This window comes from Protobothrops mucrosquamatus, unplaced genomic scaffold (genome assembly GCF_001527695.2).
Source record: "Protobothrops mucrosquamatus isolate PMUCROS unplaced genomic scaffold, P.Mucros_1.0 scaffold804, whole genome shotgun sequence".
NCBI classification, from domain to species: Eukaryota; Metazoa; Chordata; class Lepidosauria; order Squamata; family Viperidae; genus Protobothrops; species Protobothrops mucrosquamatus.
In genome coordinates, this window is record NW_015387070.1 from 407289 (window position 1) to 423618 (window position 16330).

The following is a 16330-nucleotide window of genomic DNA, read 5'->3' on the forward strand; positions in this document are numbered from 1 at the left end:
CGACCCTGACGTCTCATTTACTTCCTGGATGCAGGAAGAAGATGCTGGCTGAAGCAAAACAGGCCCTTGCGCGCATGCTCGCATCGTGGCGGAACTCCGAAGAATATCGTCGCCTGCCATTTCCCATTCCTCCTCTCCCCCCCCCCGCCCCCGGCAGGAACGAAGATGGGAGACTCTGCGTGTACTCCAGGCTCTCCCACCTGTCTACATATGTGAGATGTAAAAACCCCAAATTTTGATACTCGCAATACGAAGACAAGCCTGGTTAACAAAACAAAGGTTTATTGGAGAATAACGTAAAAAGAATGAACAAACTTTCTCACACATTTGGCAGTACATTGCTACATTTGCGTTACAGCAGGGGTAGTCAACCTTGGCTCTTTTATGACTCGTGGACTTCAATTCCCAGAATTCCTGAGCCAGCTTAGCTGGCTCAGGAATTCTGGGAATTGAAGTCCACGAGTCATAAAAGAGCCAAGGTTGACTACCCCTGCGTTACAGTGTTATATTTGTGTTAAATAGACAGTCTCATACATATTGGCATTACATTTCTACAATTTTATAAAAGAATAACTTTTACTTCCTTCACGTACCAATGTAAAATCTAACCGCATTTGCTTCTTTGCTATCTAATTCGTCTTTGCCTGGAGGAACATATCCAGTATCCCTATGGGACAAGTCTTGCTATAGTTCCAGTCTGGCTGGATAGCATCGCTGGCCACAGGCATCGGTTTAGAAGGCTTGCCTGCTCACCTCATAGTATAAATGAAACCGTTCAAGAAAATAGTGGAGGGTGGGAAGCCTAAGAGGGAACTTTCCCAAAGTATGACCGGTGCTTCCCTTTCGCAGCCTCGGAGAAAAAAAGAAATCGCACCCACGAGGCAGCAAGAGACTTCAATCCTGCTCATCCTATCCATGTCTAATAATCACCCTCCCTCGCCTGAACTAAACGAGAAAACGCAGCAAGAAATGCAAAGCCAACACTCTAAAAAGTCCAACGACCGCACGCTTTCTCTCAAGCAGTGTTTCTCAACCTTGACAATTTTAAGGCATGTGGACTTCAACTCCCAGAATTCCACAGCCAGCAATGCTGGCTGTGGAATTCTGGGAGTTGAAGTCCACATGCCTTAAAATTGTCAAGGTTGAGAAACACTGCAAAGGGGAGAGGGAAAGGAGGTGAGGGGGCAAAGAAATAGGAGCAAGGCGCACCTACGCCTTTTACGCATCCGCCGGAACAGGGCAAAAGAGCAAAGCGGCCTACGTAGAGGGGAATAGCCGTGGCCACGCCCCTCTCGGCTCCCGTGACGTCGAACAATGCTACTATAGTGCCACGCAGCCCGAGGACCGAAGCTTGCAACGATGGCTTTGCGCGCGGGACCCTGCTTTCTCCTGCAGGCATTTGCCCTCCTCCTTATTCCGTCCTATGGGCAGAAGGCGGCGGGTCCCCCTGCAGAAGATGTCCAGATAGAAATCGTGCACGTCCCCGAAGTCTGCGAGCCCAAGAGCAAAAAGGGCGATCTACTCAATGCCCATTACGACGGTTACGTAGGTAGTAATAAGACCAAGTTTTATTGCAGGTAAGTTTATGGCGGTGCACTCTTTTTAAACTCTCACCTCCGTCAGCTTACTTTAGATAAAATGCCGCTTTGGCTGATCTTCTGGCAGTGTCACAGTTTGGTTACTCAACTGTGTAGATGTACTCGAAGGCAGTTTTTAGTAATATTTAGTTCTGCTGCTTTCCAGAGGTTTATGCCCCAAGGATGCAGATGTTCTCAGCATACTTTGATAAAACTCTGTATTGCCCTGTATGCATATCCTGTGTCTCCCCTATCAATCTCCCCTCAGTATAATTATGTTACCTATGAGAAACATTTGTAAACAAACACTACAAGCTCAGGAAGCATTAAAAACTCGATTGAGTTGTGTACTATATATGCCAAAAGATTGTATTCAGATACAAATGTCCCTCCTATCAACTCTCTTGACTTAATGTGGTGATTCGGTGCTACATTGCTCAAATCCTTAAGTCAGGAATAATTTGGTTTTCAACTAGCATCACTGGCAGATGCTTGCCCTTGATTACAAGAAGCATGAACGGGAAATATACTAGATAACTCCCTTGTGCTTTTGATGCACTTTCAGCAGGCTGGTGAAGCTACTGGTGGACCCTTCCTATTGTCTGGACAACTCTTCATTTGCTTCATATGACCACAGTAGTACTGAGGATCTCTGCCATTAACAGAGATTTAAACTGGTTTTTAATAATTAAGGTCCTATCTGTAGTTATAGCCACGCCAAGGTTACATTAAGTGTAAATACTAACAAAATTATGAGTGTGTAAGATAAACGGGAAAGCCTGTTGCATTCTTTGGGTCCACGTAGAAAAAATATCATTGCTGATATTATGCTAATATGTTGAGCTAATTTCTTAAAGTATACTGTTTCTTTTCTTTGCAGTCGCACACAAAGCGATGGCCATCCAAAATGGTTTGTCCTTGGTGTTGGCCAAGTCATTAAAGGCTTAGATATTGCAATGATGAATATGTGTCCTGGAGAGAAACGAAAAGTGATTATTCCTCCTTCGCTTGCCTATGGAGAACAGGGCTATGGTAAAATATGGCTAAATATGAAAATCTTTTTTTATTGCATAATTTGGCATCCAGACTAAAGAGGATTCTTGAGATGCCAGAGCATGTCACTTTTACGTACCAGTAACACAACTTTTCCTTTTTTTTAATCAGCATTTTTTTTTCTCTAAATGTTACTTATCCATCAGCACTTATGGAGTGACAGTGGCACTGAGAAATTGCTGCTCACTCTCAGGTTCTTTGCACAGTCATTTAATAATGTTATTAGCTGCAAGATGTAAAACAAAAAAGTACGTGCAACAGAATGAGCCAAAGGACCTGGCAGCCTAAAATACAGCAAGGAGAGGAAGGAAGGAAGGAAGAGAACTATCCTTAAGGCACTTTTTCTTCTAAGTTAAAGTTAATGAAATCAGAGGGGAGAGCCCCCTAAGATTCAGACTTTCCTAACACCAATAATAACTTGATTTCCATACCCATGTTACTGCATTGTGATCCGTCAACAGATATTATATAACAGTGATGGCGAACCTTTTAGAGACCGAGTGCCCAAACTGCAACCCAAAACCCACTTACGCATCGTCGGGTGCCGGGTGGGTGTGGCCCATTGGGTGGGCGTGGCTGCGGTGGTAACAGCAGACTGGGTGGGACTATAAAGTTCAATCAATCAATTCCAACTTTGCAAGATCTTTTTTTTTCCCACAAGAAGTTGAAATTGATTGATTGAACCTTTTTTTTTGTGTACACGGCGGTGGAGGCCTAAAGCGAAAAGGTTTTATAAAACCCAGCTGAAGGCCTAGGACTGGGGCGATGGCATGCGTGCCCACAGAGAGGACTCTGAGTGCCGCCTCTGGCATCCGTGCCATAGGTTCACCACTACTGTTATATAACAACACATGAGCATTGTGGAGATTAATGATGATTCTTTTTTCAGGCAGCAAATGAAGAAAGTATTTTTTCTCCCAACCTACAACCTGCTTGTTCTCTATCAGAGCATACTCCTGCATGCTGGGCAAAGATGACCTAGTTAAGAATGTCAAGAATGCATGTGGCTTTTTGCTTCTTTCCAGGGTATTCCTGTGGTATGTATTGCTCTTGGAATTGCTAGTGACTGAATTCTTTTATTAGGCCTTGCTACTAGATCTTGAAATGGAAGGGAGGGGAAATATAAGTAGTCTGTGTGGCTGCTGCATGTGATTTTAAAAATGGCAAGATAATGATCATTGAAATGTCCCAGTTTTATGAAATTACCCTCCCAACCCCCCACCCTCAACTAATATATAACAGGGTACATATGCATAACTCTCTAAATGTTCAATTCAATTACCTCAATTAGTTGTTTTAGGAAATATTGGTGTTCTTTTTTCATAATTGGCCAACCTGACGTATTGTGGGTAAGGTTCAAGTTTGTACAGTACTCAATGGGCATCAGTGTAGCTGTGACAGACCTAGATGGCACTCACAATTTAAGCATCTGTGCAATCAGTCTGTAGTGATTGTCAAAACCTTACAAGATTTGACTATTTCTAAATCCACATGAAAATTTTGCCAGTCCACATTTATACATATAGAGAATTGTGTTAGTCTCTGCCTGTTTATTAACAGTGAATTCTTTATATGGTTTTTTTATTTCAAAATTGTTTGTGATAAAGAACATACTTTAATTTTTAGTTTTCAGAGCTACATATGGATGTTCCAGAATAAATTCTCAGATTAAGGAATGACAAATCCCTATGACCCAACTCTTACTCACTTGTATAAGCAACTCCTGCTGCATTTCAGGCAAAAGTCTTTCCTAGCCCTAACCAAGTCATTTTGAATGTAGTCACTTTGAATAAGTTCCCCTATGAAGAAGAGACTAGCTCCTTCCTCTACTGACTAAATGCACGTGCATGGCTTGTGAATCACTTTTCCAGACTAATTCTGGAAACTCCTTCAATAATAGCACCTGTCTCCAGTGTTCAGTGTTGTTATTTCTGAAAACCTGCTAAATCTTATATATTCCATTCTGATGTCCATTTTCCTTTTCTGAGGTCCTTTTGTCTTTCTTGAAATGTTAAATCAGTGGTTCTCAATCTGTGGGTCGGGACCCCATTTGGGGTCGATCGACCATTTCACGGGGGTCGCCAAGCAAGGCTGTCCGCCATTTTTTTTTGTCCGCCATTTTTTCCCCTTTTCCGGCAGGTGCCTTACCTCCCTTGGGCTGGGCCAGCTGGTGGTCGGCCTGCTCCGTCTCTGCCGCTTGCCAGCTACGCCTCGGCCGGCGCAGGGGGCGGAACCACACATGTGCGGCGCTTCCGGGCAGGGAAAGTCCTCGACTTACGACCGGTTGGGTAGTCCTCAACTTACGACCGGTTTAGACCTCGACTTACGACCGGTTTAGTCCTCGACTTACGACCGGTTTAGTCCTCGACCTACGACTGGTTGGGGTCACGGCATTAAAAAGGTTGAGAACCATTGTGTTAAATGTTTTCTTGCTGAAGCCTCTCTCCCTTATTCCTAAAAGTCCACATACTAATAAGAACAGAAGGATGAAATTAAATTTCTGATCTGCCAGCGCTATGTGACGCAGATACAGAACTCATATCATAGTCAACACAGTGAGAGCACCAACCAAGCACCCGATCCTACCATTTACTATCCTCCATTGGCACAGCAAAAGACTTCAGGATGAAGAGTGCACTGGGCACTGTTCGTTTACATTGTGTCTTTGATGATGGAAGATTTACTCCAACCCAGTGGTTCCACAAAGCACTTCCCTCGATGTAAAATCCATCATTACCACATTGCTGAAGAGCTGTTGACATATAGTGGTCTGTGGTTAAAATGATCAGAAATCAGAATGTGCATTTCCTATAACTTTCCTGTTACATTCTTAGAACCAGCAAAGATTCCACCCAATGCAACACTGATGTTCGAAATTGAACTGTATGCAGTAACTAAAGGACCACGGAGTGTTGAAACATTTTCTCAAATAGATCTGGATAGTGACAAAAAGCTTTCAAAGGAAGAGGTATGAAGAATAATATTCTAAGTCACTTCATTAAAGCATTTCATTTGTTTTACAGAATCAATTTATGAAGTATTGTGGAATAAATGTATGAACCGCTTTCTTTTTCTAATCATTTTTTTTATTTTTTTATTTTTGTTCTTTTCTTGGAAAGGGATGGCTGAATCATCACTAGTTCAATTAGTTTATTCACTTTTGATGTCTGTTTTAATAGAGTAAAAAATGCTATTTTTTATCAGTCCTCCAGGGTTGTTTGAATTCAGTGTGGCTTTAAAGCTGGGTGGACAAGTTGTTACTCTGGATACCAGTTCCTAACCTTCATTATTAGTTATGATGACTAGTGTTGATCAAATTCAGAATTCAACAATTTACGGGGGTCGCATGTTGTCCATCCCTGTTTTAAACCCCCTTTGTGTGGGACCCAGGTTCATCTCCAAGACTTTATGACATTAGCCATGAGTATATAGGTAGTCTCTAATTTATAACTGGTCACTTAATGACATCCAAAATTACATTGGCAGGACTGGGTACTTTATGATCCATAAAGCACTCCTGACTATCATAAAAAGTCCCACCCTCCCTCCTATAATCACTTGAACAAATTTCAGCTCACCTTTACAATGGTTTACAGAATCCCATAATCTCCTGACTGCAATTTGCCACATGTTTTGCAGATTTTCAGTTAAATACACCCATTCAGAAGAATGGGTTCGCACTTACAACTGCAGCATTTTCTTAATGACCATGGATTCACTTAATGACTGGTGATTCACTTAATGATCTCTACAAACTGTTGTAAAATTGGGTCTGGTTATATGGATGTCTCAACTTACGACCATAACGACTTATTCAGTTCCAATTGCAGTAATAAGTCAAGGACTACCTATATTGTTGCATTTATAGTAGAAAACAAGCAATTTTTTTTCTGTGCCTGTCTTGTTCAACTTTGCCAAAAAACACAACCAGACCATTGAATCCTTCTTGCAGATGAGTTACTTTAATTGAGACTCTAGTAGAAGATTCTACTTTACTTCCTCTTTAACAGTGACATTTATTGGATTTATCCCTCATGCAAAACAAGTAGTTTGGAAAAATCATCTTCCTTGATTGTAAGTTGCTGGTGGTTTGTACTAATGATGGCTGCCAGCAAAATGGATCCCTGTAGAAGAACAGATTCTACCAGAATCAACCCCCATGCTCTAGCCCTGCTATGTTTCTTAAAAATATTTTCCAGAAGATTAAAGATGCAAGTGTGAAGTCAGCAAGTAAAAATTTTGTTTTGTGAGTTAAGAGTGTGTTTTGTAGCTATAGAGCAGGGGTGTCAAACTGCCGGCCCGCGGGCCGGACGCATCATCCGGAAGCCGCGCCCACCCCATTGCCGGCAATGGCAAAACCGTCCCGATACGCTGCACGACGTCATGTGACGTCGCGAGTTTGACATGTCTGCTATAGAGGGAAACTTCACATATTTTAGAATATAATGCTTGTCTTCTTTTTATATGGTATTTTGATTTTCAGTAGTTGATTCTCAGTGTATTGGGGTTCATAAGGCTTATTAATGCGCTGCCCATCTTGCTATTTAAAGCGACTCTGGATGGATAGAATACAGTAAAAATAAAATATGAAAACAATTATAAATATAAGAGCAAGTTGAAATTATTATTGTTTTTAATTCCTTTAGATAAACCTTTATTTGAAGAAAGAATTTGAAAGAGATGGCAAAAAACGGGATTCTACTGTTAAAGATACTGTTTTGGTAGATATATTTAAAAGGAATGACCATGATGGCGATGGCTTCATATCTGCCAAAGAATACAATGTCTACCAGCATGATGAACTATAAAAACATACTATTCAAATATCTACTTGCTGCTTTATGGACTTTGGGGATCTTGCAGTTTTCATGGGCCATGGAGCATCCACAAGGAGTTCTGCAGCCATCACAACTCGATGGCTTGGCTGTACTCGCTCCTCTTCCTAAATAAGTCTTTGTAGATGTATCCAAAGGAATTTAAAGCTCTGGCTTGGATTTGATGAATCAAATACACATCACGCACAAAGGTATAATGAAGCAGCTCCTTTGGTTTCACTGGGATTTATCCTTTAGATTTATAACCACATTTTAAAGTCTTTTTAGTGTTACATACCAGTTTATGTACATTCACTGTGATAATTTTTACACTTCTGTATTGAGATTAAAATTTGTTTCAATTATGGTCCTATAAAGTGCAGCAAAAAATAAAATCTGAAAATGGGGTATAAATGGTTTGCGTCCTAAACTAAAAATAAGACTCATAAAGTATGCAAGAGTTTCTAGGATCTAAATCTTTGGAGCCAACATTCCTCAATGGCAAATATTTCCAAATCTATGCATTTGCTATGACATTTTTAGATTAAAAAAAAAATATTTTTAAGATTTTAACTCAAACGTGTACATATATTGCACTATGTAGATCACAGGAAATCCCAGAAAACAAATTTTGGAAAGCAAAATTCTCTTAATAAATTATTCTGAATTGATATTTATTTTTATAACTAGAAAACTTTTAAAAACAGAGATTCAAATAAGAAACTTTTTGGTTCTGTCTTTTACATGTTTGCAGTCAAAATTCACAGAGCTTGATGGCACAATCAAATGTTCAGATTCAGAATTGGATCCAGAATAAGTTAGTTGCATTTAAATTCCACTGAAATCGAGATGAAAAGATAGCTGTGAGTTAGCTAGTTCCATTGGTTTTACAGGGAACAAAGTACAATTAGCTTTGGAGCCAGCCCTTAAACATTTATCAGAAATCTACTTGATTCTTTTGTGCCAGAGATCAAAACAAGGCACAGCATGAAGTCGCACAAACTTTTGTCCATTACAAGAACATTCAAGGCAACCATAAACTGTTTCCCTTCTGGAATTCCCCATACCACATAAAGAACAACGACCTTTAGGAATGTTGTTATTAAGCAAATTAACTCGTACATGGGCTCCTTCTCGAAAATAGTTTGTTGAAATGTCAGTCATGCTTGCTGTTTTTTCATAATAATCTGCAAAAAGGTCATCTAAATAATTATCCGAGTGGACAATGATATCCATCACCCTTTTGTCTGTAAGAAAGCAGACATAAAGAAGAAAGAGTCTTAAATGCAAGTGGCATATTATATGGCAGTGATGGCGAACGTTTTAGAGACCAAGTGCCCAAAACCCGGCCCACCTCTACTCTGTCCCCCCCGCTCCGCCCGCCCACAGGGCCACTCACCACAGATCACCCAGACAGCCTTGCAGCGCCATGGTGGCCACGCCCTCTGCCTGCACCCCGCAGCATCATCTGCACATGATGGGGCGCGAGGGCGGAGTCTTGCTCCTGCTGCCCAGCTGCTGGTGAGGGGGGGCTGGGGCAACAGCATGCGTGCCCACAGAGGGCTCCGAGTGCCACCTCTGGCACGCGTGCTATAGGTTCGCCATCACTGTTATATGGGTTACACAGTAAAATAGCTGCAACATACACTTCAGTTTAGAAACTGCATTTAGATAGTATTATTCCACACTCCATAGATAGTATTATTCCACACTCGCTATTAATAGAATAATTTTAGCTGCTTAATAGGATGCTATTATGACATCTCATTCAAACGTAATCAGTGATTTTTACTTTCTTTTTTTCTATCTCATGAATATATGCATAGGAACAAAAATATGCATAGGTATGTGTCACTTAAGCATTAATTTTAGTCAGTGCTTTTTTTGTAAAAAAAAAAAAAAAAATGCCGGAACTCACACACGTCATACAACCAGCCTTGCCTACCCTACAAGGTTCCATCCAAAAAAGGTGCTGGAACTCCATAGACCCGCAAGATACTGTTTTTTTTCGGGACTAAAACAATGATTTAAAAAAAACTTAAACACATAGTTCTATCAGACTTCCTTCCAAGTAAGACAAGATACTTATGAATTCTATTTGAGACTAAGGAGGTGTCATTGTCTTTAATTTGAACGGTGGGGAAATGTCTTACCTTTTACAATTCTCGTCTCAATATAGTATATGAACCTTCACATCTTCAAAGCAGCTAACAACACTCTGAGTAATATTTTAATTGGGGATTTTATACATTTTATCCTCCTTCCTCAATAGGTCAGGGATCAAGTATATGTAAAATTTCTTCAATGATTATATTCTCTTAATCTAGATCAGAGAACTGATTGCAGGAATTTGGGAATATCTGGATTATAGTATGTTAGACTTTAAATACTATAATATAGCTATAACATTTTATTGCTGAACATTGAAAGGTGTCTCCCTAATCTACAATTTTATATGAAGTAAATTCAATCATGTTAATTAAAATATATGCAATATGCTTATTTTGAAATCAATCAATTTTAATTGATCCCATAACAGTCTTCCTGTTATTCTGATTTAAAAAACCTATTCTCACTGCTATTAAAGGCTGATAATAACATCTTTAAATTAAACTAAGAAATGTGAATAAATATTAAATATCATACTTCGACGAAACAAATTTTTCCTTAATTTGGTTAGTGAAAATGATCTTGATGGTTCTTTTTCAAATCCTCCTTTTGATTCTGGAGCAACACAAAGTTCTGGGAGAGAAAAAAATATTTGAAATAGTGTTACTCAAATGCAGCTTTTTTTAATTACTCTTATTACTGTAAAGTAAACAAAATATTGGTTCCATTTTCATAACTTAATAATCCTTTACTATGTTATAGATGTCACATCCTTCCAACTAAGGCGTTACCTGTAAACCTGAACCTTCGTCTAAAAAAACGATCTAGTCAATGGGGTTTACCAAAAGACTACTAAATACATTTACTTCGACTATTTTCTACATGATAATGAATAAAGACCTTTGAATACAGTGCAGATATGATTGTGTACCCCATTTTCTCTTTTGGCCCCTTTTGATCTTTTCATTCTAAATCAGTGTTTCTCAACTTTGGCAGCTTGAAGATTTGTGGACTTCAATTCCCAGAATTCTTCAGCCAACATACTGGCTGAGAAATCCTATCTATGAGACGAAATTGACACGTCTTCAAGCTACCGCTGTGGAAAAATAATGTTCTAAGCAATGCAACAGTTCTCCCCCTCGATTCCAGACAAAGCTGCTGGTGTGAAAAACATGTACTGAAGATAAAATAATGGCAATCATTTTTTTTTAAATTTTAGGTAGCTTCAAATCAAAAGAGAGAAATGGGGACGGTACAATTGATTACAGCATGCAGATCTCCCCCCCCACCACCACCAATATACAGGAAATTGTTTTGCTGCATGACAGCATGTATCTTTATCTTTTAGACTGCTCAGTACTTGAATTTGTCTTGAGTAGCATACAAGGAAAATAAAAACATCTTTTAGCCTCTAATACTATGCTAAAAACAATAGATAAAGAAGCCGGGAGAAAACCTGACACAAGAGTAAAAAACAACGTAGAGAACTGAATGTATGCCAGCCGCAAAAGAAAATTATTCAAAAATCTCTTAAGCATCAGATTTTACAAGTATCTCAACTTGAACATTCATGCTTGCTAACGTGATTTCCTACTGCTACCTGCCAACAGTAACTAAAGAGTGGCTGCAACGTAATCTCCCTTGTTTATTCCACCTATACGTATCTGTTTTTTTGGTGTGGCTTGGGAAGGGAGCAGAATATGCAGAAGGAACAACAAATCCATCTCTCATTGCTAATAGATCATGGCAGTAACTGGAGACTGTGATGTTTTTCAGCCAGACTACAGATTCAGTTAGTGCAACCATCAATCTGATATATTACATCAGAGCACTACTTAATACCCGTTAGTTAATAACCGTTAAATAACTATTGAACTGGGCTGCAACAGATAAGCAGCAAAAATGGAGTTTTCAAATGAATATTACATGACTGTGTTGCTCAACCTGGACTCAAACTATTCAGGACAACAGCACTTCTTTTAGGCTAATCACCTTAATTAGTATGTTGTTTTATTTTTATCAGTTTAACTGGCTGTAAGCTGTCTAGCCTAGACAAGTCTTATTTCTGGACATTATTACAGTCTCTATCATGCTTCTAATAAAATGAAGCTTGCATTTTTTTACAACAAAACACAATGTTACTAGCTCTCCTCTATTTTGCAATTCATTCTCTATTGCTGTTTCCCAAGCAGCTTTCTTGCTATGCCAAACTCCAGCTGAAAAAATATACAGGAGAGGAGGAACAAGCAATGATAAGATGAAGAGAAGGCAGAGAAGGGTTTACTTTCCCTCACCTATATAGCCTTTTTATATAAAAGTCACTTCCTTATTTCATAAAACCTAATTGCCTCCTACTAAACTGAAATTATTGTTAAATGCTTCTGCATGTCATATTGTAGTTATGGAACCATGCAAAATAAGATTATCAGGTTGTGTCTTACATTTGCATTGTGAGATGAAGCATGGGTGTATTCAGGTTTAGGCTCTGAAAAAGAATAACCTGAATCATACCATCAGTCAAGACTGCAGGCCAAATATTACTTACCAAAATCACCATCCAGGCGAATATAAAGTTCAAATATGCTGAATGCAATTGTTGTATGTGCAGGGAAGACAATTGCTTTGTCACATCCTTTGTAATTATGTTCATCAATAATATGAAACTAATTGGAAAAGAAACATGCATACTGCATTAATATTTCTCTAAAAATGATAGTATCTGAATAATATATTACAATGTAAGTTCTAGAAAGTAAAGTATATTTTCCAGTAAAACTCTTTTTCAAGGGAAATAGAATCATCCTTGTCATCATCACCAAGAACCAAGGGCAAATGACCAAATAATCCAATGAACAAAGCATGATTAACATGTCTGAAGTACAAATCAGATTAATCTGATCAGATTGAACCTTAGTAATCCCTGGGTTCAATTTCAGTTGCAAATTTGTGGCACATTCATTGGCACAACTCAAGGAAGCACTTGCTTAAGGAATGGTTCAGAAAGAGAAGTGACAAAGACTGTTCTTGAAGGCAAGGGAATCTCATGCATGCATCAAACCTTCTTCTTCAAAGCATATAAATGAACTGGAATGATACATTTAACTGGATAAATCTGCACTGATTTCAGAGTCTGCAGATCTTTGACCTATGTGGAAACTTAACAGGCAAGCAAGACATTTTTTTTGTTTATATAGATCAGAAGTGGGGAACTATGGCCTCTTTATGACTTGTGGACTTCAACTCCCAGAATTCCTGAACCATCACAGCTGACTCAGATATTCTTGAAATTGAAGTCCACAAGTCATAAAAGGGCCACAATTCACCATCCCTGATATAGACTGACTAGATCAACTATACATTTTTGGGTGAAAAGCAGTTTCAGCATTCCTTATTTCTACTACAAGAGCAATTAAAATGGAGTTAATTTGGCTGGTTTTTTTCTGTAAATCTTATTTAAATGATTATTAAAATGTATAGAAGATGACTTTGTAATAAATCAGTATGGAATGATGCATATTTAAAGCAGGGATACCTTTGGGGGATGTCAAAAAAAAAGTGAAGATGCTAGGCCCAACCATGGGATCAAAGCTCTGCCCATTTTTCACCTGCCTGCTGTGCAACATATTTTAAAAACGGGTGGGACTTAAATCACATGACTGGAGTCACCATCTTGATTATTTTTATTCTCCTCATGGATGCCTATTTAAAGCCAGAGATAAAGTATCCAATACAAGCGATTTTGATATGTGTGCTCACTTACTCTCATTGTGTCACCTCTCATACCAGCATGAACAGACAGAGAACACTGTCGAGTTGTTCGAATACTCTCCATTACCACACAGAGAACCGTTCTTCTACTTTCTCGTGACTGACGAACAAGGCAGTGCTCAAAATCCACTTTTCTAAAATAACAAAAAAAAAATAGCTCTCAGAGTCCTGCATTATTCCTTTCATGATATCTGAAGTCTCACGTTGGATTTGGGTAATATTCGCAGTTCTCAAAACTCATGCATAGGGTGTAGGTATAAAGTAAGCAAAAACCAGCAAGGCAATAAATATATATATATACCAACCTACTAGTTAGTTCTCTGAGCAATGTTGGCACCTCAACCTCATGCTTAGTTACAATACCGAAAGAAGCCTTCACTGCAAGTGAATCTGACCCAGCAATACTGAGTCCAGAAGAGTTCATGATGTGATTTCCTTGCTTGCCATTAAGGGCTACATCAGATTTGTCTTCATAATTTAGTAATTGATAGGATGAAATACCTAAGGAAAAAGATGGTGTATCGGGGTCTTTAAAAACATCATATTCATCTACGTATATTAAGAGATGACAGACTTAGTGAACATATAAAACCAATCTTGGAATCTTCAGATGAACTCCAGATTATATTATCATAGAAAGGGTTTTCTTATTTTTTTCTTTTTCTGAGGTAGAGAAAATGTCACACACATACACAAACACAAACACACACTGAAGATATCAATATATTTATCTCATTCCTTTTTCAGAGCATATGATTTGCAATGGTGCAAAATATTATGTCATTTCTTATGACACAAAACGTTTTTCATTGTTATCAGCCCAAATTGCAAGCAACAACATTCCTTCCCTATAGAATCAAAAAAGATTTCATGATGTGGTAAGTTAAAATGTTTGTACATAAATCACAGGATAGGTACAGCCATAAAAGATTTTGGATTCCATCGAGACTCAGCTCAGATATACTTCCTTTTTTGCTTTAATTGCAGTGGCATCGAGCCGTAATTAATTTTGGGTGGGCCCTATGGATTATTAAACACTCTACAAAATTGTGAGTTATGTGTGGTCTGTGGTTAACCTTAGGTTTTCTCTGTATTTTAGGATTGGGCTAAACTACCTAGAGAAATACCTTGTGAATCCCTTCCAAATCCAGTGCCTAAAAGATCACAGGCCAGATGTCTGATGCGAATACATGCACTGCTGATGCTTCTGTTGGAACAATTATGGGAGGACCTTGAAGTAGCCATCCTGAGCCTTTGAGAAGATATGACCCTTTTTCATTGTGCACCCTGGGACTCTGTGCTTTCTTCATATAGCTGTGCTCTGAATAGCTTTACAAGGACCTTCTGCTTCTATAATAAATGTTATCAGCAGGATGTCGCTGTAGGACAGAGATGGCGAACCTTTTAGAGACCGAGTGCCCAAAAACTGGCCCCGCCCCCACTCCACCCCCACCCCGCCTGCCCACAAGGACACTCACCGCCTCCAGGGCCTGCCGCAGATCACCCAGGCAGCCTAGCAGTGCCATGGCAGCCATGCCCTCTGCCCGCACCCCGCAGCATCAACTGTGCATGATGGGGTGTGAGGGCAGAGTCTTGTCTACGCTGCCTGGCTGCCATGTCCTTGGCTGTGCTGCTCCACGTGGGCCATGCTTGGGGGCAACTCTCCTCCAGGGGGGGCTGCTGGTGAGGAGGGGGTCGCAGGGGGAGGCAAGGCTGGGGCAACGGCACATATGCCCACAGAGAGGGCTCCGAGTGCCGCCTCTGGCACCCGTGGCATAGGTTCGCCACCACTGCTATAGGAGACCGTGAAGTGTGCTCTCTTCTAATAGTTTCCTTCTTTACGAAGATATGAAAAATGCATTTCTGGCAAACTAAAAGCATTTTCCTATCATTTACTTTAAGACCAAATTAAAACTTTGAAAAGCTAAGCAGCTAACATAAAAGGAAAAACAGGGAAACAGCACTGTAATACGGCCGAATTAAGTTGTGTAAGAAAAGAAATGTCACATTTCATTGGAGTTATAATAAAACGCATGAACTTGTATAATTAAATATTAATGGTGCAGTATTAAGGATATCTGTTACAAAGTAAATCCTATCAAATTCATTTAGGCTTATGTCTAAACAAATATACTAAAATTCACACTGCAATCAGGTATTACATATTTATCCTATTACAGAGAACAGTTCACACAAATGAGTAAATGTTTTAATAACAAAAAGCAAATTGTTAAAATGTTTTCCTCAGCTCTCCGATCCCGTAATGAATGCACTAGCAAAAAAACTTTTTAAAATAAATTCTTAATATCAAGCTATTTGAATTCTTTTTTTTCCTTAACAACAGCTTTGCCTCCCCCCCCCATGCTGCTTTGCTTTCTATTTTGTTATTGTTATTGTTGAGCAAATTATGTTTAGTTTTATAAGCTTTGAAGGACTTTACAGGACTTACCTGCAGAAATTTCTTTCTCTCCTTGAAGAATGTCTTTTAGGCCGAATGGGGTTGACAAAAATTTTGAACTTTTAAAAAGAAAGCAGTTTTTCTTTTTGATAACAAGACTGAGAGGTTGATATTTATCAGCTTCACTGAGGCTACGGACAGGAACTAATCGACCTCCATCACCAACCTGCTTAACAAAACTTTTAGTAGCAGCAGCAAACATATTATACATACACATTTAAAATAATAAAACTCTTGTCAGACTCTTGCAATTTCCAAACCATAGAGCCATGTTAAAAAGTTGATCGATACAGGGGGAAAACTCTACGTTGTCCTAAAGTTGATTATATCTAACTCTCCTTTTCATTGACCAGGTAGAGTCAAAATAATTAATAATAAATTAGCAAAGTAAACTGATAGGACACGGTTAGAACAATACCTTGCTGTAGTACCATTCTAACTTCTACAACACTTTCACACAACATAGAAAATCTGCTATTTTTAACTGCATTTAATTTTTTAAATGATGCATGTTACTATACTATGGGATTTCACCCCTCTAATCTCTGTGT

General features: G+C 39.0%; 2 protein-coding genes across 3 annotated transcripts; one reads left to right on the plus strand and one right to left on the minus strand.

The window, feature by feature from the left end:
• Nucleotides 1–1293: 1293 nt before the first annotated feature.
• On the plus strand, nucleotides 1294–7846 carry FKBP7 (FKBP prolyl isomerase 7). Its single transcript, XM_015818843.2, has 4 exons — nucleotides 1294–1577; nucleotides 2458–2609; nucleotides 5465–5598; nucleotides 7277–7846. Exons 1-4 carry the CDS (start codon nucleotides 1360–1362, stop codon nucleotides 7436–7438), a joined length of 666 nt encoding a protein of 221 aa, XP_015674329.1. The 5' UTR covers nucleotides 1294–1359; the 3' UTR covers nucleotides 7439–7846.
• Nucleotides 7847–8389: 543 nt separating this feature from the next.
• Nucleotides 8390–15990, minus strand: PJVK (pejvakin). Of its 2 annotated transcripts, XM_015818851.2 has the most exons (6): nucleotides 15771–15990; nucleotides 13627–13822; nucleotides 13314–13455; nucleotides 12099–12216; nucleotides 10091–10186; nucleotides 8390–8691 (listed from the first exon to the last, which is right to left on the minus strand). In XM_015818851.2, exons 1-6 carry the CDS (start codon nucleotides 15988–15990, stop codon nucleotides 8390–8392), a joined length of 1074 nt encoding a protein of 357 aa, XP_015674337.2. The 2 variants fall into 2 exon arrangements, with proteins under 2 accessions (XP_015674337.2, XP_029140493.1); XM_029284660.1 differs by lacking the exon at nucleotides 10091–10186 and having other exon boundaries at nucleotides 15771–15981.
• Nucleotides 15991–16330: the final 340 nt, after the last annotated feature.